Source organism: Carcharodon carcharias, chromosome 34 (genome assembly GCF_017639515.1).
Source record: "Carcharodon carcharias isolate sCarCar2 chromosome 34, sCarCar2.pri, whole genome shotgun sequence".
In the NCBI taxonomy this organism is placed as follows: Eukaryota; Metazoa; Chordata; class Chondrichthyes; order Lamniformes; family Lamnidae; genus Carcharodon; species Carcharodon carcharias.
The window spans coordinates 11,923,470-11,948,396 of NC_054500.1; the positions used below are offsets into that span (position 1 = coordinate 11,923,470).

General features: G+C 45.6%; 1 protein-coding gene across 2 annotated transcripts in view; it reads right to left on the reverse strand.

Moving 5' to 3' along the window:
- The window catches only part of LOC121272609 (mitogen-activated protein kinase kinase kinase kinase 5-like), a 156,051-nt gene that overhangs the window by 25,596 nt on the left and 105,528 nt on the right, over window positions 1-24,927 (reverse strand). For both annotated transcript variants that reach the window (XM_041179283.1, XM_041179282.1), the window contains exons 14-23: window positions 17,938-17,993; window positions 16,146-16,210; window positions 15,561-15,605; window positions 8,931-8,979; window positions 6,940-7,141; window positions 5,148-5,236; window positions 3,600-3,641; window positions 2,612-2,696; window positions 1,499-1,578; window positions 696-756 (exon numbers count right to left, since the gene is read on the reverse strand). In XM_041179283.1, coding sequence (XP_041035217.1) covers window positions 696-756; window positions 1,499-1,578; window positions 2,612-2,696; window positions 3,600-3,641; window positions 5,148-5,236; window positions 6,940-7,141; window positions 8,931-8,979; window positions 15,561-15,605; window positions 16,146-16,210; window positions 17,938-17,993 — 774 coding nt within the window. The remainder of the gene's footprint in view (window positions 1-695; window positions 757-1,498; window positions 1,579-2,611; window positions 2,697-3,599; window positions 3,642-5,147; window positions 5,237-6,939; window positions 7,142-8,930; window positions 8,980-15,560; window positions 15,606-16,145; window positions 16,211-17,937; window positions 17,994-24,927) is intronic.

Genomic DNA, 24,927 nt, shown 5'->3' on the forward strand with positions numbered 1-24,927 from the left:
GGGAGCAGCTGTTCCCCTTAGTTGAAGGGTCAGTCACAAGGAGACATAAGTTCAAGGTGAGGGGCAGGAGGTTTAGGGGGATGTGAGGAAAAACTTTTTTATCCAGAGGGTGGTGACGGTCTGGAATGCGCTGCCTGGGAGGGTGGTGGAGGCGGGTTGCCTCACATCCTTTACAAAGTACCTGGATGAGCACTTGGCACATCATAACATTCAAGGCTATGGGCCAAGTGCTGGTAAATGGGATTAGGTAGGTAGGTCAGGTGTTTCTCATGTGTCAGTGCAGACTCGATTGGCCGAAGGGCCTCTTTTGCACTGTGTGATTCTGTATTTACCAGGCTCAATCCGGTCAATATCCCGAACTAAGCTGCCAGTATCTTAATCTCCTCTCACACAGCGAGACTTTGCAAATTCATACATTCCATTGTTACTTGCAGTGTTTTTTTAAACAGTAATAAACCTTTATTAGACCCTATTTCGGAACAGGCGTATTGAATTAATGTTCTTCATTGTGAACAGATGCCCCTTCTGAATTTGAATCACTCTGGTTAGTTTGTTAGTGATGGAGGAGTTTCTGAGAGTGAACACAACCCGCACTGTAGTTCATATTCCCACTCACTCTTCCCAAAATTTAAGTTTGTTAGTTTTAGTAATGTTAGTTTGAGTTAAATTGATGAACAATGCGAGATTATTCTTACCTGAGATACTGATTAATACATTACTGATGACATAAACCCAAGTGCAGCGGCCTGGAAACAACTGAGAGACAAGAAACAAAGGTTCAAGTGACAGCGAGAGTCCAATTCAAGTACGTTTACGTATAGGTAGCTCATGGACAAGTAACAAAGCATACAGTTATCACCCGGGCACAGATAACACATGGGAACAAGTAACATGTGGATACAGTTAGCACATGCACACAGGTAACTCATGGACACAGATAACACACAGACACAGCACATGCAGACAGGTAACTCACGGACATAGCACATGCAGCCAGATAACACACGGACATAGCTAATGCACACAGATAACACACAAACACAAGTAACACATAGATAATAGAGGTAATACATAAATACAAATGACATATGGACACAGGTAATGCACAAGGATAATAGGCACAATGGGTAACATGTACAACAGTAAAATGCACACAGATCTATCAGCACATATTCATTTAAACATTGACACACATGGGAAACATACATAGAAGGAAGTACATGTACACAGGCCACACAGACACACATGCCACACACTCAAGGTTTACATATTCACTGGTAACATGCACAAAGTTTGAAAGCATGCAGGTAAAATGTACGAGTAATACACAAACATTTAATATGCAGTTAATATTCAGACGCCTGTGTGCATACACATTCATGTGAATGAAAAATCATGCGCATTGATCACATTAGTGTCTGTGTGCATGTGCATGTGCGTGTGTATGTTCAACAAATGCATATATGTGAGGGCGGTGAGTATACAGATCTGACCTTACCTGTTCTAATATGGCTTCCTGCAGCTCAGTTAGGTTCAGGGTATAAATCCCTTCGTCTGACCCCAATATCAGGTGCTTGGCTGAAAAACAAATATCAATCAGAGACTTGCAGCCATCACTGAACTCTGCAACTTCAGCTAATTCAGTCTAACTCACTGTTAATCCCAGCAATGCTGTAACACTAGTCTGTAACTCACTTGCTTCCAGTATTGCTGTAACACTAGCCTGTAACACACCATTACTCCCAGCAATGCTGTAACACTAGTCTGTAACTCACTGTTACACCCTGCATTGCTGTAACACTAGTCTGTAACTCACTGTTGCTTCCAGCATTGCTGTAACACTAGTCTGTAACTCACTGTTGCTTCCAGCATTGCTGTAACACTAGTCTGTAACTCACTGTTGCTTCCAGCATTGCTGTAACACTAGTCTGTAACTCACTGTTGCTACCAGCAATGCTGTAACACTAGTCTGTAACTCACTGTTACTCCCAGCATTGCTGTAACACTAGTCTGTAACTCACTGTTGCTTCCAGCCTTGCTGTAACACTAGTCTGTAACTCACTGTTACTCCCAGCAATGCTGTAACACTAGTCTGTAACACACTGTTGCTCCCAGCATTGCTGTGACACTAGTCTGTAACTCACTGTTGCTACCAGCAATGCTGTAACACTAGTCTGTAACTCACTGTTACTCCCAGCATTGCTGTAACACTAGTCTGTAACTCACTGTTGCTTCCAGCATTGCTGTAACACTAGTCTGTAACTCACTGTTACTCCCAGCAATGCTGTAACACTAGTCTGTAACTCACTGTTGCTTCCAGCAATGCTGTAACACTAGTCTGTAACCCACTGTTGCTACCAGCAATGCTGTAACACTAGTCTGTAACTCACTGTTACTCCCAGTAATGCTGTAACACTAGTCTGTAACTCGCTGTCACTCCCAGTAATGCTATAACACTAGTCTGTAACTCGCTGTCACTCCCAGTAATGCTGTAACACTAGTCTGTAACTCGCTGTCACTCCCAGTAATGCTGTAACCCTAGTCTGTAACTCACTATCACTCCAAACATTGCTGTAACATGTTGGCTTATAGAGCAATAATGAGCAGTTACCTTTGGTTTTGGGATGTATCCATGACGTTACACTGTTAATCTTCAGAGGACAACCATTAAAAACTTTTACTAATGGGACTTCCACCTGAAACAAACAATTTCGAAGTTAATAAGAGGCCAACAGGAGCCAATTAGACGGATGGCACATTTGTTTGGAGGGGAGGGTGGATTAAATATTCTACTTGGATTCAATCACCATTCCCATACAAACCAGAGAGAGAACTGTAATCTGCCTATAGTATGCAGGATAAATGTAGCATGATCCCAGAGTCAAACAGGGGACCCCGCCCCCCGGTTAGACAGATCAAAGCTTTTTCCATTCATTACATTTGTACATTGCTAATTGAATTCTAACAGTTGCCAGTGTTTCAGTTGAAATCACATTGATTTCACTCAGCCTGATGCATCAGGCCTAAAACACAGACACCCCATCACACAGAGACAGAGTCAAACAAGCACATTCCACCGTTGCAGCCCAATGGAGGAGTTTACCAAGCCCACAGGCACCTTCCACAAATGCCCTTTGCAGGGAGAGAGTCCAATCCACAGATTCAACACCATCAACCCACAAACTATTCTAGCATTCACAGGGCTGGTAGACCTACAGACCACTGACCCATCCCCTCCTTATACAGGGCAAACCCTTACGCCTTCCGTGTGACCCTCCCTCTCCTGCTGCCCCTATACAGGAGTGAGACCCTACCCCTCACCATCCCCCTCCACCCTGAGATGGGAATGAGACCCTCCTGCTCTCTGCTCCTCCCCTTTTGCCTCCCCATTTACACAAGGTTGACACCCTCACCTCTCCCTGCCCCTCTACACAGCTACACAGGAACGTGATGCTCCGTCTCTCCTAGTCCTTCCCCATTCACCTCTACACAGGAGTGAGATCCTCCCTCTCACTCTCCTGTCGTCCACACCTACCCCCCCCCCCCCATAATCTCCTATCTAGCAGTCTACAGGTGCAATGATTCTGGATGTCACTCACCTGCACTTTTTGGACAGAGGGGACGTCAGTATCAGGAGGTACCTGGGAGATGAAAGAATTCTCATTGATGTCATCCACACAGTGACATCCTCCCGCCAGCAACACACCCCAACTCCCACCTTCACAACTCTATATTCCCCTCTGAAAAGAATGATACTGAGAGGAAACTGCTGAGCCAGTCCAGCAAAGTAAGAATCTCACTGACTGGCCACACACTCTCCAAGTCTCACTGTGGAAAAAGATCTGAGGCTTTGAGCTCGGGAGCACCCAATCTTGACCAACCAGCAAACCAGGGATGAATGGCAGTGCCAGCTTGGCTCAAGCCGGTAGAACTCACCTCAGAGTCAGTTAGTTCTACATTCAAGCTTCGCACTAGGAAAGAATGAAGAGCTTGTATTTCTATAATTTGCGATTTGCTGATAGACCCCCCAACCTGCAGTACCACCAAGTTCCAGCTGGTGGCGCTTAGGGCATACGTGACCACGAATGGTGCAGCAGTACCACCAGGAGACAGCTGGGGGAACTGCAGCTGAACAAAATGTCTACTGTTTGATGTGATTCTGCAATTGGGCAGCACTTGCTGAACAATCCTGATTATACTAACAGCCAAGCTAAGAACCGATTCAAGATAAACAGTTGAGCTTGTAACTAGAAGCAGGGTCTCATTCTCTGAAAACAAAAGGAATATGTTCAAGCCATGCACCTCTTTTGAATTACTCAAGAGCTAGGAGAGCCTATAGTTTTCCATTGCTTTTCTATGGTAATGCTTTGACCAGTCTGAGTTAACTTGCCAACCAGTCAGCACACTTTTCCCCTGTGGTATAAATTGTTGTGATTATCTGAAATTTGGTATTGTATTTGCCCTGAGTGCAAGACGAAAAGCTTCAACAACATGTCTCTCTTTTCAGCAATATTCAAATTCTGTACTACCAAGCAACTGTTTGATCTAATGAAGTTCTTAAAGGAGCAGGTCCTCACACATGAAACTCACCAAATACCCAGACATGGAGATGCCTGGGGAAATATTTCCATTGGGGAAGTAACATTGCAAAGAGCTTCAAAGGCTCTCCTTGAATAAAAAGCCAAAAGAGAAAATTCAAGACACTTGGACAGTAACCTTAGCACTGTCTGGACTACCAAGTGGGGGTGGTGGGGGATGAGGCGAAAGGGGAAATCCAATTGCCTTCCAGTCTTAGACATTGGGTTGGGCTGAGTTGAAGTCAACTTTGGTTCCCTCCATGGTTAAATAGCCTGGAACTACTGACTGCCCAGGCTCACACTCGAAGGATGGATATTTGGCTGAGGTATGAATAGGAGCCAAAAGGGGAGAGAATTGGAAGGACTCTACTGCTTATTCCCAATGAGAATGAATGGTTCTAAATAGAATCTGCTATGTGGAATGGCTGATATTAATATGATGCCCCAGTAACTCGGGCACAATCTTAGCTGAGGGAGTGGGGAGTAGGAGTCACTGGTGATGGATCGCAGAGACAGCCAGCATAGCTCTGTCTCAAATGTGCTTTAAGTGCTATGACAGATGGAACTTACCAGTTTCTCTCTCTTCTCCTTCCTGCGCGGTAGTACTGGCGGCGTTCCTCCTGTGTCCTTGGCAAGGTGACTGGCCCAGTGGCTGGGATCTGCCAAGGCAGAAATCAAACAAATGACACCTGTGCCTCCCAGATCCAGAAACCCAGGAGGTCGCTCAGGATTAGGCTGAATAAATCTGCCACTGATGGAGCAACACAGAGACAAAGTTTGTTCCATGTTCCACCCCCCAGATTTCAGCTGGGGTGGCACTGAGTGGGTGGGGAGGGAGGGTGGAATGAATTCCTCTGTGGGTTATGGAAGTTTTCACTCTCACCTCCGAATCACAAAGTCATGGGCTCAAGCCTCACTGTGGAGACTTCAGCACAAGATCTATGCTTTCACTCCGGTGCAGGACTGAGGGTGTGCTGCATTGTTGGAGGTGCTGTCTCTCAGGTGGGTGTAAAAGATCCCATGGCACTAATCAAAGAAGAACTCTAGAGGAATTCTCCCCCATATCCTGGTCAATATTTATCCCTCAGCCAACATTACTAAAACAGATTATCTCGTAATTTATCTCATTGCTATTTCTGAGATCTTGCTATGCATAACATAATTGTCAACACTTCCAGAGCAATTCGTTGGCTATGAAGCACTTTGGGAAATCCTGAAGATGTGAAGGGCTCCCAAAAACTTACTTTCATCTCTGTAACAGCACCTGACTCTATCCCTGTTTTCTCTCACTTGCAGCTGAAAACCTCATCCATGCTTTTGCTAGCTCTAGACTTGACTATTCCAATGGTGCCCTGGCTAGCCACCTATCGTCTACTCCCCATTAATGGCAGCTTACCCAAATCCTTCTGCCTGTCTCCTAACTCACACCAAGTCCCGATCATCCATTATCCCTTGCGAATGCTGGCATACATTGGTCAAGCAACGACTTGATTTTCAAATTCTCATTTTTGTTTACAAATCCCTCCATGGCCTCGCCCCTCCCTATCTCAGTAACCTCTAGCCCCATAACCCTCTGAGATACCTCCACTCCTCCCATTCTGGCCTCTTTCTCACCCCAATTTTCATGGCTTCACTATTAGTGGCCCCAAGTTCTGGAATTCCCTCACCTCTCCCTCTCTTCACCCTTTTATCCTCCTTCAAGAGCTTCTTGATACTTTGAACAAGTGTTTGATCACTTGACCTAACATCTTTTGGTCACTTTCCAATTTAGTTCTCTCACTTCCACTCTGACATCCCTGTTCTTGGCCTCCTATACTGTTCCAATGAAACTCAATGGAATAGCACCTCATCTTCCGATTAAGCACTTTAAAACCTTCCAGACTCAACATTAAACTCAACCTCTTGCTGTTGATGATTCTGCTTTTCCCGTTTACACCTCTGCTGGATGCATCTTTTGTTTCTTTACTTGTCCCTTTACGAACTCCTTTTGCCTTGCACCATCATCCCTTTAGTCTTTTAATCTATCCTGTCTTCCGTTCTATCACAGACCTTCCCTTTTGTTCTTCCACCCCAACACCCACACACCCCAACTGCCCCATTCCCTGCCTCTGCAATTGCTTAAAACCTTCCATATCTTTAACTTTTCCAGTTCTGATGAAAGGTCATCGATCTGACTCGGTTTCTCTCTCCTGCTGAGCATTTCCACCATTTCTGTTTTCATTTGCAATGTCTTCATGTTGCTTGTTATCAGTTTTTGTCTGAATTTACACTCCTGTGGAGCGCTTTGCACTGTTTCCCTGTGTTAAAGGCACTATATTAATGTATGTTGTTGGTGGGTTTAACGGAAGTTTTTTCAAAGTACCTGAGCTGCTGATGTTGATGGCAGAATGGATGGGACTCCTGGAGCTCCCAGTCGTGGGTTGTTTGGGGGCTTTGGCTGCCGAAGGGCCACTGGAGCACCGAACCAGCGTGGTCGGCGGGTACTGGCAGCGTGGGCGCTGGTCCACTGTCTTCATCTTCTCCTCCTCGGGAATGCTGTCCTCCGAGCTGCTCCGAAACTTTGGCTGTGCGTGGCAGAAAGAGGAAAATGCTTCAACTTACCGGGGGTCAGCTACGAGTCAAAACCTTGCTACCCCATCAGGAGGAGTGTCAGCAATGGGGTCAGGACCGTAAGGGAGATTGGAAATTGACTAACCTGGTAAATAAGCCCCCTTCAAACCACTGGAATCAATTTTCCCAAAGTAGCCCATGGGTAGGTAATGTCTGTATTGTGTGTTTCAGTTGGTGTGGTATTCTCATCTCTGAGTCAAAAAGTCATGGGTTCCAAGTCTCACTCCAGAGACTTGAGCATATGATTTAAGCTGACATTCCCAGTGTAAGACTTAGAGGGTCCGGCACTAAGGGAGATGCCATCTTTTGGATTATCCTCTTTGTTGGATGTAAAAGAGGCCTTGGCACTGTTTCAAAGAAGAGCAGGGGGCATTCTTTCTGGTGTCATGCCCAGTATTTATCCCAGAACCAAAATCACAGGCGATCCGGTCATTTATCTCATTGCAGTTTGTGGGATCTTGCTGTGCGCACATTGGCTGCCATGCTTTCTACATTACAACAGTAATGACACTTCAAAAGTGCCCCATTGGCTGTAAAGCTCTGTTTGAAGCACTTTATAAATGTGAGTCTTTCTTATTGGGCAGTGTACTGGGTCATGTGATCACAATCCGGTATGGTGCTGCGCAGTAACTATGATCTTCCCATAGAGGGCACTGCTTTGCAAAGTAATCAACCTGTGCTCTGATTACATTGGTGATGGACAGTTTCTCGCTCTGGATGTCTTGAATGTATGATTGCAGACCGGGCTTAGACTGTTGCCCTGGAAGAGATGGTCCAGCTCTATAAACTTCTCCATGGGTGCAGAATAGTACAGAAAGGGGCCTACACCCTGAGATGTTCCTGACATGCGGCAAAGCGACACCTTACAATCAGAATACCAACCTCACATCCAAAGAAATGGAATGAAAACCCAGTGGTGATCATTCCTTTTAGTCACACGAAACAATTAATATTACTGGAGGAGTCCAGAACAAGGAGGAAATAATCTTAAAATCAGAGCCAGGCCATTTAGGGGTGATGGCAGGAAGCACTTCTTCTCTTCACCCAAAGAACAGTGAAAATCTGGAATTCTCTACCCAAAAAAGCTGTTGAAGCTGAGAGACCAACTGAAAATTTCAAAACTGAGATTGATAGATTTTGTTGGGTAAGAGTATTAAGGGTTAGGGAACTAAGGTGAGTGGATGGAGTTGAGGTACGGGTCAGTCATGATCTGGATGGCAGAAGAGGCTCAAGGGGAGGAATGGCTTCCCCCTGTTCCTATGTCCTCTCTGTTTAATACCAACTGCAATTTCTCATCCCTCCGTTCAGGATGTTCTCTGCCTCAGGCCTCAATGGAGACAGCACTTTACCCATGTTCCTTAGCACTCCTTACAAAGTGATGGCAGCCCATCAGGCCTAAGTTATTAGGCCTGGCAACCCCCCCCCCCCCCCCCCACCCCGCCTCCCTCCACCGTCTTCATCTCAATAGCCTGAAGCTGGCTAAATTTTAACTATTGGATGTTTCATCAATGAATGAACAGGGAATCTAGAATATTTTATGGAGTCTCCACACAGTCCAGAATCTTCTAACAATTAAACTGCTAAGGCAGTTTTTCACTTATTTCTGACATTGTACGTTGGAGTTTTCAATTAATTTTCATATGAAAAGCTGAGATCTGGATTTCTCCCCCTCCTCTCCCATCCCACTCTCGTTCCTCCAATCCTGCTGCCTAAGAGATTTGGAGGGTAGAAAGTGCAGCTCACCTTGGGTGGTAATGGTGGGGGAATTTCATCCCACAGAGTCTCCGTCAATCTGCAACAGATCAGAGAATAAGATTAAACTCAAACATTCGCACACCGACTGTAATGAACTGCAGCTCTGGCCTAGCGATGGGCCTCACACAGGCCTGGGCATCAGTCACATCCATAGGGGCAGCCTGAGGGACTTCAGCCTGTTTTGATGCAAAACTGCTCCTTATTTCTCCTGAGGTTTTATAAGAAGTTAAGATGTTAAATTGCACCCTTACAAGGCAGAGGAGGCAGGATTTTCCATTTTGGGTTGGGACCCCAACCTCGAGGTCCGAGCAGGTCCTGACCGTGAACCAAGCCAGGAGCAATCACTTGACATTGATTTTTACTGGACGGGCCAATGAGTGCCCAGAGATCTTGTTCACCATCGAATTAAGATGACATAAGGAAAGAAACAGTAAAACTTGGAAATGACTGGCACTGGCCAAACTGGTCTTGTATACCTGAACGTGGAACTCCCAATAGTACTGGTGCCAATGGTACTGGTTTTTGACAATTTTGAACTGTTTTTTCCCTTTAGACGGGCTCTCGAAAATGGAGGACCAATAGGAAATCCTCCAACACGGAAGGAGCTGCCTGCTGCCTGGTAAGAGTTAAGAGTATGCAATGAGAAGAGGGAAGGGGTGACCACCAGACAGTCAAAAAGGAGCAGGCAGGGAGTGCAGGAGTCCCCTGAGTGCATTCCACTCTCCAGCCAGTACTTACTTCTGAATACTGATGAGAGTGATGTTTCACCTGGGGAGTGCACCCAGAGCCAGGTCCATAGCACCACGGGTGGCTCAGCTGCGCAAGTGGGTATGAAGAAATCAGAAAGAGCAATAATAATCGGCGATTCAGTCGTTAGGGGAACAGATGGGTGTTTCTGTGGCCGCAGACGTGAATCCAGGATGGTGTGCTGCCTCCTTGGTGCCAGGGTCAAGGATGTCACTGAGCAGCTGCAGAGCACCCTGAGGGGGGAGGGTGAACAGCCAACATTCATGTTCTACATTGGCACCAATGACATAGGTAGAAAGAGGGATGTGGTCCTGCAGTCAGAATTTAGGGAACTAGGTAGAAAATTAGCAAGTAGTAATCTCTGGATTACTCCCAGTGCCATGTACAGAAATAGGAAGATAAGACAGATGAGTGTGTGGCTGGAAAGATGGTGCAGGAAGGAGAGCTTTAGATTCTTGGAACATTGGGACTGCCTTTGGGGTAGATGGAACCCATACAGACAAGACAGGTTCCACCTGAACAGAGCAGGGACTAAGTTCCTCATGGGGCATTTTGCTAGTGCTGTTAGGGTGGTTTTAAGATAATCTGGCAGGGGTGTGGGTACCAGGAGATAATATTAGAGAGGAATATCAACGTGCACAGAATACTGGGAAAGATAGCTAGCACTAGAGTAGGGAATAGTAAGTTAATAGGTGAGGTCAGAGAAAAGGAGAAAATAATAGTCTAAATCAGAATTACTGGGCATGTATGTGAATGCATGGAGTGTGGTAAATAAGATTGACGAGTTACAGGTGCAGATTGCCATGTGGAAATATGATGTTATGGCTATAACAGAGACCTGGCTCAAAGAAGGGCAGGACTGGGTGTTAAATATGCATACAAGATGTTCAGAAAATATGTGAAAGAAAGAAAGGGAGAAGGGGTGGCGGTATTGATTAAGGAGAGCTTTGCTGTGCCAGAGAAAGAGGATGACCTAGAGGGGTCAGTGACAGAATCTATTTGGCTAGAGCTAAGGAACAAAAAAGTGCAAATACATTGTTTGGTGTACTCTATAGGCCACCAACTAGTGGGAAGAATGTTGAGGAATAAAGTTATAACAAAATTACAGAGGTGCAAAAATTATAGGGTTCTTATAATGAGGATTTTAATTATCCAAATATGGATTAGTGTAATGGGAAGAGAGGTTTAAGAGTTCCAAGAGTGTGTTCAGGAAAATTTTCTTCAGCAGTATTTTTCCAGTCCAATGGGAAAGGAGTTGGACCTGGTTCTTGGGAATGAGGTGGGCCAAGTGGATCAAGTGTCGGTAGGAGAACATTCAGGGGACAGTGATCATTGTATCATAAGGTTTAGGCTGACTATGGAAAAAGACAAAGAACAATCCAGAGTAAGAAAAATTAATGGGAGGAAAGCCAACCTCATTGGGATTAGAACAAATCTGGGTCAAATAAATTGGAGTCAAAGGTTGGCAGGAAAAAACAGTAGTTGATCAATGGGCTACCTTCAAAAAAGAGATTATTTGGGCAGAATCAAGGTATATTCCCTTGAAAGGGAAAGGTAGGGCAAACAAATCCCAGAGCTACCTGGATGACAAAAGAGAAAGAAATTAAGGTAAAGAAGAAAAAGTGTGCTTATGACAGGTGTCAGGTAGAAACTACAATTGAGAACCAGGCTGAATATAGAAAGTTCAGAGACGAGGTGAAGAAGCAAATAAGAGAAGCAACAAGGGAGTATGTAAAGAAACTAGCCGCTGACATAAAATGGAATCCTAAAGCCTTCTATAGGTGTGTAATTGGAAAAGGGTGGTAAAAGCAGGAATAGAGTTGATGAAGGACTTTGCATCTGTCTTTACCAAGAAAGAAGATGCTACTCAGGCCATGGTAAAAAAAAGGAGGTAATTCAGACACTAGAAGGATTTAAAATTGTAAAGGAGGAGGTATTGGACAGGTGATATGTACTTAAGTTGATAAGGCACTGGGACTAGGTTAGATGCCCCCAAGGATACTGAAGGAAGTGAAAGTGGAAATTACAAAGGCACTGGCCATAATTTTTCAGTCTTCCTTAGACTCAGGGAGGACTGGAAAATTGCAAATGTTACACCCTTGTTCAAAAAAGAGTGCAAAGATAAGCCCAGCAACTATGGGCCAGTCAGTTTAACCTCGGTGATGGGGAAGCTTCTAGAAACAACATGTCGGGACAAAGTTAATAGTCACATGGACAAATACAGGTTAATTAGGGAAAGCCAGCATGGATTTTTTTAAGGGAAAACCATGTTTAACTAATTTGCTGGAGTTTTTTGAAGACATAACAGAGAGGGTTGATGAGGGCAATGCTATTGATGTGGTGTAATGGACTTGCAAAAGGCTTTTGAAACAGTGCCATACAACAGACTTATGAGCAAAGTTATAGTTTATGGGATAAAAAGGGCAGTAACAACATGGATACAGAATTGGCAGAGTGGCAGGAAACAGAGAGTAGTGGTTAATGGATGTTCGTCAGACTGGAGGAAGGTTTGTAGTGGAGTTCTCCTTTTCCTGATATAAATAACCTAGACCTTGGTATCCAGGGCACAGTTTCAAAGTTTGTGGATGATACAAAACTCAGAAGCTTTGTGAACTGTGAGGAGAGTGTAGAACTTCAAAAGGACACAGACAAGTTGGTGGAATGGGCAGACAAGTTCAATGCAGAGAAATGTGAAATGATTCATTTTGGTAGGAAGAGGATGGAGATACAGTATCAAATAGGGATTACAACTCTAAAGGGGTTACAGGAGAAGAGGGACCTCTGTGTATATGTACATAAGTCATTGAATGTGGCAGGACAGATTGAGAACGTGATTAATAAAGCATACATATCTTAGGCTTTATTAATAGGGGCATGGAGTACAAGAGCAAGGAGGTTAGGTTGAACTTGTATAAGTGACTAGTTCGGCCTCAGCTGGAGCATTGTGTCCAGTGCTGGTTGGCGCTCTTTAGGAAGGATGTGAAGGCGTTGGAGAGAGTGCGGAAAGGATTCACGAGAGTGGTTCCTGGGATGAGGAACTTCAGTTATGAAGATAGATTGGAGAAGTTACGACTATTTTCCTCTGAGAATAGAAGGCTGAGAGGAGATTTAATAGAGTTATTCAAAATCATGAGGGGTCTGGAGAGAGTAGATAGGGAGAAACTGTTCTCATTCATGAAAGGATCGAGAATGAGGGCACAGATTTGAAGTCATTAGTAAGAGAAGCAATAGTGATATGAGGAAAAACTTTTTCACACAGTGAGTGGTTAGGGTCTGGAATGCACTGCCTGAGAGGCAGATTCAGTTGAATAGGGAACACTATTTTAATATTAGTGGTCACCCTTATATGAAAGAGATGGGGAGAAATTTTTTCCTCTCAGCGGGTTGTGCGACTTTGGAACTCTGTCTCAGAACGCAGTGGAAGCAGGGTCCCTGAATATTTTTAAGGCTTGTTAGGCAAGGGAATCAAAGGTTATCAGGGTTAGATGGGAATGTAGAACTCAAAACACAAATAGATCAGCCATGATCTTAATGATTTGCAGAGCAGTCTCGGGGTGCCGAATAGCCTACTTCTGCTCCTATTTCATATGTTCGTGTGAAGCATTCAAAAGGGAATTAGACTGTTATTTGAAAAGAAAGAATTCCCGGGGTTACAGGGAAAAGGCAGGAGAATGAAACTAGGTGAGTTGCTCATTCGGAGAGCTGGTGCAGACTTATGGGCCAAATGGCCCCCTTGTGCACTGTAACAATCCTGTGATTCCATAAGGGAGAGAAAGAGTGCCTCTATCTTGAAGCACCACCTCAGCACTTTTAAAATATTTGAAATTAAAAATGGCTGAACCACTATTGGTGAGGGGACGACCTGCAACCACAACTGTAGCCGGGTAAGTAGGGGGAGAGGAGTGTTGGCCTTAAAGTCAAGTTGGCTACTGGAAGGCCACCTCCAGCCAGTTGCCCTTCTCCTGAGGTTGTGTTGGGGCCAGTCAACCTCTTGATTATTGGCCTTAATTGTCTTTTTACTTGACAAGCTACCTGCTGCTTTGACAAAAACAGAATTACCTGGAAAAACTCAGCAGGTCTGGCAGCATCGGCGGAGAAGAAAAGAGTTGACGTTTCGAGTCCTCATGACCCTTCGACAGAACTTGAGTTCGAGTCCAGGAAAGAGCTGAAATATAAGCTGGTTTAAGGTGTGTGTGTGGGGGGCGGAGAGATAGAGAGACAGAGAGGTGGAGGGGGTTGGTGTGGTTGTAGCGACAAACAAGCAGTGATAGAAGCAGAATATCAAAAGATGTCAACAACAATAGTACAATAGAACACATAGGTGTTAAAGATAAAGTTGGTGATATTATCTAAACGAATGTGCTAATTAAGAATGGATGGTAGGGCACTCAAGGTATAGCTCTAGTGGGTTTTTTTTTTATTTTATATAATGGAAATAGGTGGGAAAAGGAAAATCTTTATAATTTATTGGGAAAAAAAAAGAGAAGGGGGAAACAGAAAGGGGGTGGGGATGGGGGAGGGGACTCACGACCTAAAGTTGTTGAATTCAATATTCAGTCCGGAAGGCTGTAAAGTCCCTAGTCGGAAGATGAGGTGTTGTTCCTCCAGTTTGCGTTGGGCTTCACTGGAACAATGCAGCAAGCCAAGGACAGACATGTGGGCAAGAGAGCAGGGTGGAGTGTTAAAATGGCAAGCGACAGGGAGGTTTGGGTCATTCTTGCGGACAGACCGCAGGTGTTCTGCAAAGCGGTCGCCCAGTTTACGTTTGGTCTCTCCAATGTAGAGGAGACCACATTGGGAGCAACGAATGCAGTAGACTAAGTTGGGGGAAATGCAAGTGAAATGCTGCTTCACTTGAAAGGAGTGTTTGGGTCCTTGGACGGTACCTGCTGCTTTGGATGGGTAGTCATTGCATAGCCAATCCAGCGTTTTTGAAAATGGCTTGGGGGAGGGTGGGATGGTGCCGGCAAAGTAGTAGGCGATGCCAAATTACACACCCATCTGTCTCAGCTCCCGTCCCCACTGGACTCTAAAAATCCTGCCCTGGGAGACACACGGTCTGAGAGAGTGAGAGTCCAGAGAGAGACAGACTAAAACAGATTGAGAGATGCACATTGAGTGAGATTGAGAGAGACTCACATTGACAATCTCCACCCACAGTGGAGATGGGGGCTCGGGGGGATAAACTCAAACCGAGAGAAGAACACATTCATTGTTGGGGGGTTGGAAGGGACCACACCAGAATTCACGGTGCGTGTCCAAGATGCCCCAGAAGGATGCTGACATTGTCCCTGGAGCCTGATCCCTAGTCCCCTGACTCGGTGTTAACCTCCTGTCCTGAGATGTTCTCTGCTGGCATCACAGACCTTTAGCCTCGCCCTCTGCAGTTGACCATTTCTCAGGCCAGACCTGGGTCAAGGCTTGAGGTGATCAGATGGACCCAATTGGTGGGAAATCCCATAAGCAAGAGAAGCAAAACAAATATCTGACAATTACAATAATCGTTACACTAACTAGGGAAATATTGGACACTCCAGATTAGCCAGCAGGACCACTAAGTACTCCCCTCTCTCCCCACACCAGAAACAGAGCAGTGGGTAAAGAGACACGAATCTCAACCTGGGAAATGTTTATTGTTGGGAACTGCGAAACATAAATTAGGGGCTCTCAGAGGTGTGATATCCCCTGGTGGTGCTGGATAGCCCCGGCTGAAGCTGATATAGCTGAGATATTCCTAGTGAGTACTGCCGAGATGGAAAACCCCAGTGAGCACTGTCAAAATTTGGTTTGCCTCATTTGAATGGTGATCAATTAATGACTGGCTCCCGTCCCTGTCATGGACACCAGACTGACACAAGAATCAGCACCTACACAGCAACATCATCGTAATCGTCATCTGAATCCGATGTCTTCTCCCTGCAGGCAGACAGAATCAGCCGTGAGTTTCAGCTTTTATTTGCTTGTTTCTGTTACATATGATTCACCCTCCCTCAGTCTATGAACCTCATGCCCTCCCCAACACCAGCAGTACAGACATATAGAAACACACATATAAAGACACACACATAAACACAAATACACATGTAATGTGCACGTCAGTACACATTTAAATATGCACAAACACATGCATATTTAAATGTGCACACACATATAAAAATAAACACAGACCTACACACAGGTACATGTAACTGTGCACACATGTAAATACAAAAGTAAACATGCACACATGTAGCACATACAATCATACATACACAGGTAAATATACAAACACATATAAGCACATGCACAAGTGCGTAAAAAGACTGGCAAAGATACACATGCACCTACACATGCTTGTGCACATACAGATATACACGCACATATTCACACAGAGACACACACACTAACATACATTCGCATGCATACATTCAGTCATTTTTTTGAATGCCTCACAGCCCCTGGAGGTGACTATCTCACCTGTCCGTCCTTCCAGAAATGGATGCAGTCAGCGAGGAACCTGAATTCTGCTCTACAGACTGAACCTAGATCAAGACAATAAATTTAGAATAATTAAGTCATGAACTGATTCTCCAACATTCTGTGCCCTTGACTTGCAGAGCCTCTCTCAATTACTAATGGAAGGAGACTTGAACCAGTATTCATGATTGGATTAGTCAAGGCAGCCAATCACTTGCAACTTAGAGAGAATAGGAAAGAGGGTCAAGAGATGAGGCCATACCAGACTGTGTAGTAGCAAAGAGAGTGCTACTGAACTGGCTGGGGTCAGCTTGGACTCTGTAGAATCAGGCCGGGTCATACTGGACTGTGAGGTCAGGCAGAGTCTGTCTGGACTGTGAGGGATCAGACAGGGTCAAACTGTTTTGTGAGGGATCAGACAGGGTCAGTCCAGACTGTGAGAGGCAGGGAAGGTCAAACTGGATGGTGTGAGGTCAGACAGCATCAGTCTGGATTGTGTGGGGTCAGACAGGGTCAGACTGGGCTGTGTGGAGTCAGACAGGGTCAATCTGGACTGTGTGGGGTCAGATTGGACTGCGTGGGGTCAGACAGGGTCAGTGTGGACTGTGTGGGGTCAGACTGGACTGTGTGGGGTCAGACGGGGTTAGTCTGGACTGTGAGGACTCAGACATGGTCAGTCTGGACTGTGTGGGGTCAGACATGGTCAGTCTAGACTGTGTGGCGTCAGACATGGTCAGTCTGGACTGTGTGGGGTCAGACAGGGTCAGACTAGACTGTGAGGACGTAGGGTCACTGGACTCTGTGGGATCAGACAGGGTCAGGCTGGACTGCGAGGACTCAGGGTCAGACTGGACTATGAGGACTCAGACAGGGTCATTTGGACTATGTAGGGTCAGACAGGGTCAGTCTGGACAGTGTAGGGTCAGACTGGACATTGTGAGGTCAGAGATTGTGAGATGGATCAGGAAAACATCTGATCCTTTCGGAATAGGTCTGAAGTCACAATTCTCAGCCTCCAGTGTCTGTCAGAAGGACCATATCCGCCTCCCCTGCCCTGGTCCTGATTTGTATAGGTGGCATAACCCATATCCAAACAACTTGGGGTGGAATATAACCCTGTCAGCTGTGGCTCAGTGAGTAGTACTTTTGCCTCAGTGTCAGAGGTTGTGGATTCAAGTCTTGCTCCAGGACCAGAGCACAAAATTCCAGCTGACACTCAGTACTGAGGGAGTGCTGCATTATCAGAGATGCTTGTCTTTTGGATGAGATGTTAAACTGAGGCCCCTTCTGCCCTCCCAAGTGGATTGAACAATCACAGAGTACTATTTTGTAGTAGAGTAGGGGAGTTGTCCCCATTGCCCTTGGGCAATATGTGTCCCTCAGTCAATAACAGTCAGTATCATATTTGGTGCTTGTGGGATCTCGCAAATTGGCTAATGCATTTTCCACATTACAACTGTTCAGGAATGCCGCATTGGCAGCAAGGCACTTTGGGACCCCCTGTGGATGTGCAAGGTACAATATAAGTGCAAGTTTATTCTTCCAATGTCCTCCTCACTGCCCCACTCATAGGGCGGGATTTTCCACACCCACCCGCCGCCCGGATCTTCTGGTTCCGCCACAAGTCAGTAGACTTCTGGCTGGGGCACTGCCTCGCCCACGGTGGGTCCCGCCTGTGACAAGGCAGGAAAATCCCGGCCATAGTGTCTGTGCTTATTGGTGTCTGCACCATTCAGAGGGTTTCTGCTGGGTGACTCCATGCTGACCGAGGTAACGTCACTAAAAGCCTCACCTGGTTCTGCCAGGACTCTTCCCTCTGTATGGCTTGTTCAAACTGAATCTTGTGAACTGCGGAAACATTGTCAAGTTGTCAGAAGCCATCAAATCTGCAAGGGCCATTCAACCTTTATTGAGCTGATATCCTTCACCAAGCCTGCCAAACACTGCAGCAGCTACCCCGGAAACTCCGTCCAAAGTTTAGGACAGCAACCTGGGAGGAAAACTCCAAGAAATGCAAAAACTACGAGCTGCCTCAAATGTGTACTTGGAAAAAAGAGCTATTTAAACTAACTCCCCCAACCACCAGCCTGGTTACCAGTCCCCTAAGAATTGAGAGACTCTTTTAAATTTGTTTTTGAGATGTGGGCATCACCGGCAAGGCCAGCATTTGTTGCCCACCCCCAGTTGACCTTGAACTGAGCTTGTTAGCCTGTTCCAGGGGGCATTTAAGAGTTAAACACGTTGCCATGAGTCTGGAGTCACATGTAGGCAGATTTCCTTCCCTGAAGGACATCAGTGAACCAGATGGGCTTCTTCGACAATCTGGTAGTTTCATGATTATTATTAATGAGGCTAGCATTTTATTCCTGATTTATTCATTAATTGAATTTAAATTCGCCCAGCTGCCATGGTGGGATTTGCGCATTAGTCCAGGCCTGTGGTTGACTAGCTCAGGAACATTACCACTATGTTACTCTCATGCTGACTCTCCAGTGGCTTTATGCAGAGTGCACACTCTTTCTTTTCCTATGACGGCTCACAAGGTTGACTGAGCTAAAGAGATCATGAAGTGTACATTGGCAGAGTCAATCCTTTTTTAGACTCTCTGAGTATGCCCAGAGGGGTATAGTTGGAGATTAACCAGCTGGAACGATGTAACCTCCCAATATGGAGCTCTCCTTGCCCAGCCAGAACCATCGTTTTGACCACTGATGAGTTTTAATCTGTTGATAGTCATCCCTGTAACACTTTCCAGATAATCATCACATTTGTATTAAAGGGAGCTCCGTGAATTGGCCCCAGACCATCCCTTCATCCAATCATAGAATCATACAGCACAGAAAGAGGCCATTCAGCCCTTTGTGCCTGTGCAGGCTCTATAAAGAGCTATCCAATTGGTGCCTTCTAATCTGGCTCTTTCCTCATGGCTCTAGAAATGTTTCCTTTTCAAATATTTATCCAATTCCCTTTTGAAAGTTATAATAGAATTTGCCTCCACTGCCATCTCAGGCAGAGGAGTATAGTTAATGAAGAGTCAATAGGCAGTTATTAGATTGAAATTAATTTATTAAATAATTCTAGAAATGGGAGTTGCTGGGGTGAAGTGTTTCACCTGTGGGAAGTGGGAAATCTGTGACGCTTCAAGTGCCCCAGACAACTACATCTGCAGGAAGTGTACCCAATTGCAGCTCCTCACAGACCGCATGGATCGATTGGAGCAGCATTGGATGCACGTAAGAACATTCAGGTGGCGGAAAGCGTCATAGACAGGAGTTTTGCAGACGTGGTCACACCCAAGGTACAGACGGATAGATGGGTGACCGCTAGAAGGGGCAGACAGTCAGTGCAGAAATCCCCTGTGGCTGTCCCCCTCTCTAACAGGTATACCATTTTGGATACTGTTGAGGGGGATGGCCTATCAGGGGAAAACAACAGCAGTAGCCAGAGCAGTGGCACCACGGCTGTCTCTGTTGTTCAGCAGTGGGGGTCAAAGCACAGAAGAGCAATTGTCATAGGGGACTGTATAGTCAGGGGCTCAGATAGCGCTTCATGAAAGAGACACCAGGATAGTATGTTGCCTCCCTGGTGCCAGGGTCCAGGATGTCTCTGATCGGGTACAGGACATTCTGAAGGGGGAGGGAGAACAGCCAGAGGTTATGGTACACATTGGTACTAACGACATAGGCAGGAAGAGTGACGAGGTCCTGCAGCAGGAGTTTAGGGAGTTAGGCAGAAAGTTAAAAAACAGGACCTCTAGGGTTGTAATCTCAGGACTATCCCTGTGCCACATGCCAGTGAGGCTAGAAATAGAAAGATAGTGCAGCTGAACACATGGCTGAACAGATGGTGTAGGAGGGAGGGTTTCCGATATCTGGATCAGTGGGATCTCTTCCGGGGCAGGTGGGACCTGTACAAGAAGGACGGGTTGCATCTAAACTGGAGGGGCACCAATATCCTGGCTGCGAGGTTTGCTAGTGTCACTCGGAAGGGTGAATGGCAGGGGGGTGGGAACCAGAGCAATAGGTCAGCAGGTGAAATAAATGATTGGGAACCAGTGAATATGGCCAGTAGGACTGAGAGGAAGGGCAGGCAGGGAGAAATTACTGAACACAGTGGGACTGGGGGTCTGAAATGCATTTGTTTCAATGCGAGAAGTATAACAGGCAAGGCAGATGAGCTTTGAGTTTGGATTAGTACTTGGGGCTATGATGTTATTGCTATTACAGAGATTTGGTTGAAGGATGGACAGGATTGGCAGATAAACGGTCCAGGATTTAGATGTTTCAGGCAGGATAGAGAGGGATGTAGAAGAGGTGGGGGAGTTGCACTGCTGGTTAAAGGGAATATCACAGCTGTACGACAGGAGGACACCTCGGTGGGCTGATGCAGCGAGGCAATATGGGTAGAGCTCCAGAATAGGAAAGGTGCAGTCACAATGTTGGGGGTTTACTATAGGCCTCCTAATTGCCGGTGGGAGATTGAGGAAGTTATGTAGGCAGATTTTGGAAAGATGTAAAAGCAATAGGGTTGTTGTGATGGGTGATTTTAACTTTCCCTATATTGACTGGGAATCACTTAGTGCTAGGGGTTTGGATGGTGAAGAATTTGTAAGGTACATTCAGGAGGGTTTCCTGAGACAATATGTAGATAGTCCAACTAGGGAAGGGGCAATACTGGACCTGGTATAAGGAATGAACCTGGCCAGGTGGTCGAAGTTTCAGTAGGGGAGCATTTCGGGAAAAGTGACCATAATTTAGTAAGTTTCAAGGCACTGATGGATAAGGATAATGAGTCCTCAGGTTAAGGTACTTAATTGGGGGGAGGCTAATTTTAACAATATTAGACAGGAACTGAGGAATCTAGACTGGAGGTGGATGTTTGAGGGCAAATCAACAACTGACATGTGGGGGCTTTCAAACGTCAGTTGATAAGAATTCAGGACCGGCATGTTCCTGCTAGGATGAAGGATAAGCATGGCAAGTTTCAGGAACCTTGGATAACGAAGGAAATTGTGAGATTAGTCAAAAAGAAAAGGGAAGCATTCGTAAGGGCTGGAAGGCTGGGAACAGATGAAGCCTATGGAGAATATAAAGAAAGTAGGAAGAAACTTAAAAGTAAGGAGTCAGGAGGTCTAAAAGGGGTCATGAAAAGTCACTGGCAACCAGGATTAAGGAAAATCCCAAGGATTTTTATACATATGTAAAAAGCAAGAGGGTAGCCAGGGAAAGGGTAGGCCCACTCAGGGACAGAGGTGGGAATCTGTGTGTGGAGCCAGACAAAATGGGAGAGATACTAAATGAATACTTCTCATCAGTATTCATCAAAGAAAAGGACTTAGCGGTCGATTTGTCTGGGGAAGAGTGTGTAGATAGCCTGGATCATGTTGAGATCAAAAAAGAGGAAGTGTTAGGTGTCTTGAAGAATATTAAGCTGGATAAGTCCCCAGGGCCAGATAGGATCTACCCCAGAGTACTGAGGGAGGCAAGGGAGGAGATGGCTGGGGCCTTGACAGAAATCTTTGTATCCTCACTGGTTATGGGTGAGGTCCCAGAGAATGGAGAATGGCCAATGTTGTTCCATTGTTTAAGAAGGGTAGCCGGGATAATCCAGGAAATTACAGGCCGGTGAGCCTTACGTCAGTGGTAGGGAAATTATTGGAGAAGATTCTTCGTGACAGGATTTACTACCATTTGGAAGCAAATGGGCGTATTAGTGAGAGGCAGCATGGTTTTGTGAAGGGGAGGTCATGTCTCACAAACTTGATTGAGTTTTTCGAGGAAGTGACAAAGATGATCGACGATGAAAGGGCAGTGGATGTTATATACATGGATTTCAGTAAGACATTTGACAAGGTCCCTCATGGCAGACTGGTACAGAAGGTAAAGTCGCACGGGATCAGAGGTGAGCTAGCAAGATGGATACAGAATTGGTGTGGTCATAGAAGACAGAGGGTAGCAGTGGAAGGGTGCTTTTCTGAATGGAGAGCTGTGACTAGTGGAGTTCCACAGGGATCAGTGCTGGGACCTTTGGTGTTTGTAGTATACATAAATGGTTTGGAGGAAAATGTAACTGGGCTAATTAGTAAGTTTGCAGACAACACTAAGGTTGGAGGAATTGCAGATAGTGAAGAGGATTGTCAAAGGATACAATGGGATATAGATCGGTTGGAGACTTGGGCGGAGAAATGGCAGATGGAGTTTAATCCGGACAAATGCGAGGTAATGCATTTTGGAAGGTCTAATACAGGTAGGAATTATACAGTAAATGGCAGAACCCTTAAGTGCATCGACGGGCAGAGGGATCTGGGTGTACAGGTCCGCAGGTCACTGAAAGTGGCAACGCAGGTGAATAAGGTAGTCAGGAAGATATATGGCATGCTTGCCTTCATTGGCAGGGGTATTGAGTATAAAAGCTGGGAAGTCATGCTGCAGTTGTATAGAACCTTGGTTAGGCTACACTTGGAATATTGCGTGCAATTCTGGTCACCACATTACCAGAAGGATATGGAGGCATTGGAGAGGGTGAAGAGGAGGTTTACCAGGATGCTGCCTGGTCTGGAGGTTATTAGCTATGAGGAGAGGTTAGAGAAACTTGGATTGTTCTCACTAGAGCGACGGAGATTGAGGGGCGACTTGATGGAAGTTTACAAAATTATGAGTGGCATGGACAGAGTAGACAGTCAGATGCTTTTGCCCAGGGTGGGAGGGTCAATTGCTAGGGGACATAGATTTAAGGTGAGAGAAGAAAACTATAGAGGAGATGTGCGGGGCAAGATTTTTACGCAGAGGGTAGTGAGTGTCTGGAATTCGCTGCCAGAGGAGGTGGTGGAAGCAGGTATGATAGTGGTGTTTAAGAGGCAGCTTGACAAATACATAAATAGGATGGGAACAGAGGGATACGGACCCCGGACATGCAAAATGTTTTAGTTGACGGGCAATATGATCGGCGCAGGCTTGGAGGGCCGAAGGGCCTGTTCCTGTGCTGTACTTTTCTTTGCTCTTTGTTCTTTGTTCAGAGCATTTCAGATCATAATAACTTACTGAGTTAAAAATAAATGCTTCCCCTAGTTTTTATTTCAAATGATTTTAAATCCTTTGGTTTCTGACCTCCTGCGAGAGGAAACAGTTTCTCCTCATTTACTTGATCAAAAGATAAAACATCTCAACAGTTTCACATCAGATGGAACAATCTCAAACCTAACTTCCACAGCCACATTTTGGCCCTGGATTTTTCTTCGCTAACCTGCCACAAATCGGGGTCAGGAAAGCTGGGGGGGAGAAACACTGGGGCTCAGCGCAGCCTCCCCATCCTGACATCGATTTCCCCTGCCTTCCCACGCCTGACAATGGCCACCTCTATCCCACCACCACATGGAAATCATGGCAGGGAAACGGCTGAGCAAGCCACTCCATTTGCCTGCCTTGGCTCACTGCCCTAGGGATAGCCAAGAGATGGTTGACTGGAGATCCCTGATGCAGCAGAGGAAGAGCACTGGCCCTTTCTGGAAGAGAATGCCCCTTACTGGATTCCACTTCCTTCCTTTAGGCCTTGCCTTTTTTAGGCCTGCATGCAGGCCTGGAATTTCCTTGAGGCCCCTCCAGTGGCAGGAATCAGATTTGGAGCCCTCACTGTGAAAAATCCAATTAGGAAACATAGAATTACAAAGAATGTACAGCATAGAAACAGGCCATTCGGCCCAGCTGGTCTATGCCAGTGCTTATGCCTCACACCAACCTCCTCCCACCCTTTCTTCATCTAACCCCATCAACATATCCTATTCCTTCCTCCTCATGGGTTTACCTATTTTGCCCTTAGATACATCAATGCTATTTGCCTCAAATACACATTTGGGTCGTGATTTTTGCATTCTGATTACTCTCTGGGTAAAGAAATCTCTCCTGAATTTCCTACCGGATTTATTGGTGACTATCTTATATTTATGATAGGGTAGACATCGAGAAGATGCTTCTAGTTATGAGGGAGTATTTTTTAAAATTCATTCAGGGGATGTAGGCTTTGCTGGCTAGGCCAGCATTTATTGCCCATCCCTAATTTCCCCTGAAAAGGTGATTGTGAACTACCTTCTTGACCCGCTGCAGTTCATGTGGTGTAGGTACACCCACGGTGCTCTTAGGAAGGGAGTTCCAGGATTTTGATGAAGAAACATGGACTGCAAGAGGGTAGCTCATAACCACCTTCGCAAGGGTGATTAGGGATGGGCAATAAATGCTGGCCCAGCCAGCGAAGCCCATGTCCTCTGAATGAATATTTTTTAAAATATATTTAAAATAAGTAGAAGCATCTGCTATCTGGGCAGAAATTTTTGTTCAGCGGGCGGACGCACGCCCAATCCGATCGAGCGTGAAATGACGCGCGTTGACGCTGGCCGAGCATGCCGACGTCAATGCGCAGTTGTGCGATGGTTCGGTCAGCAGGCAAGCGCCGATAACTAAAAGGCCTGTTAAGGCCATTAAATAATCGATTAAATTAAATCTTTTGCTGCCCATCCAACCTATTGGTTGGCAGGCAGACGAAACGGCCAAGCAGCCTTTGCATTTTTTTTCGGAAACCTCACCCACGGGAGGGATGAGGTTTCCAAAAGCAAATAATAATAAAACAAAAGTTTTAAAATTATTTAATATTAAATATTTAATTATTAATAATTAATAAACATGACCCTGCTCCTGTGACAGTCACTTGAGAGGACATGTTTTTTTTTCCCTTTTTTTTTAAAAAAACGCTTCATCTCCATGTCCCAGGGAGGTTATGCAGTGCCCATTCG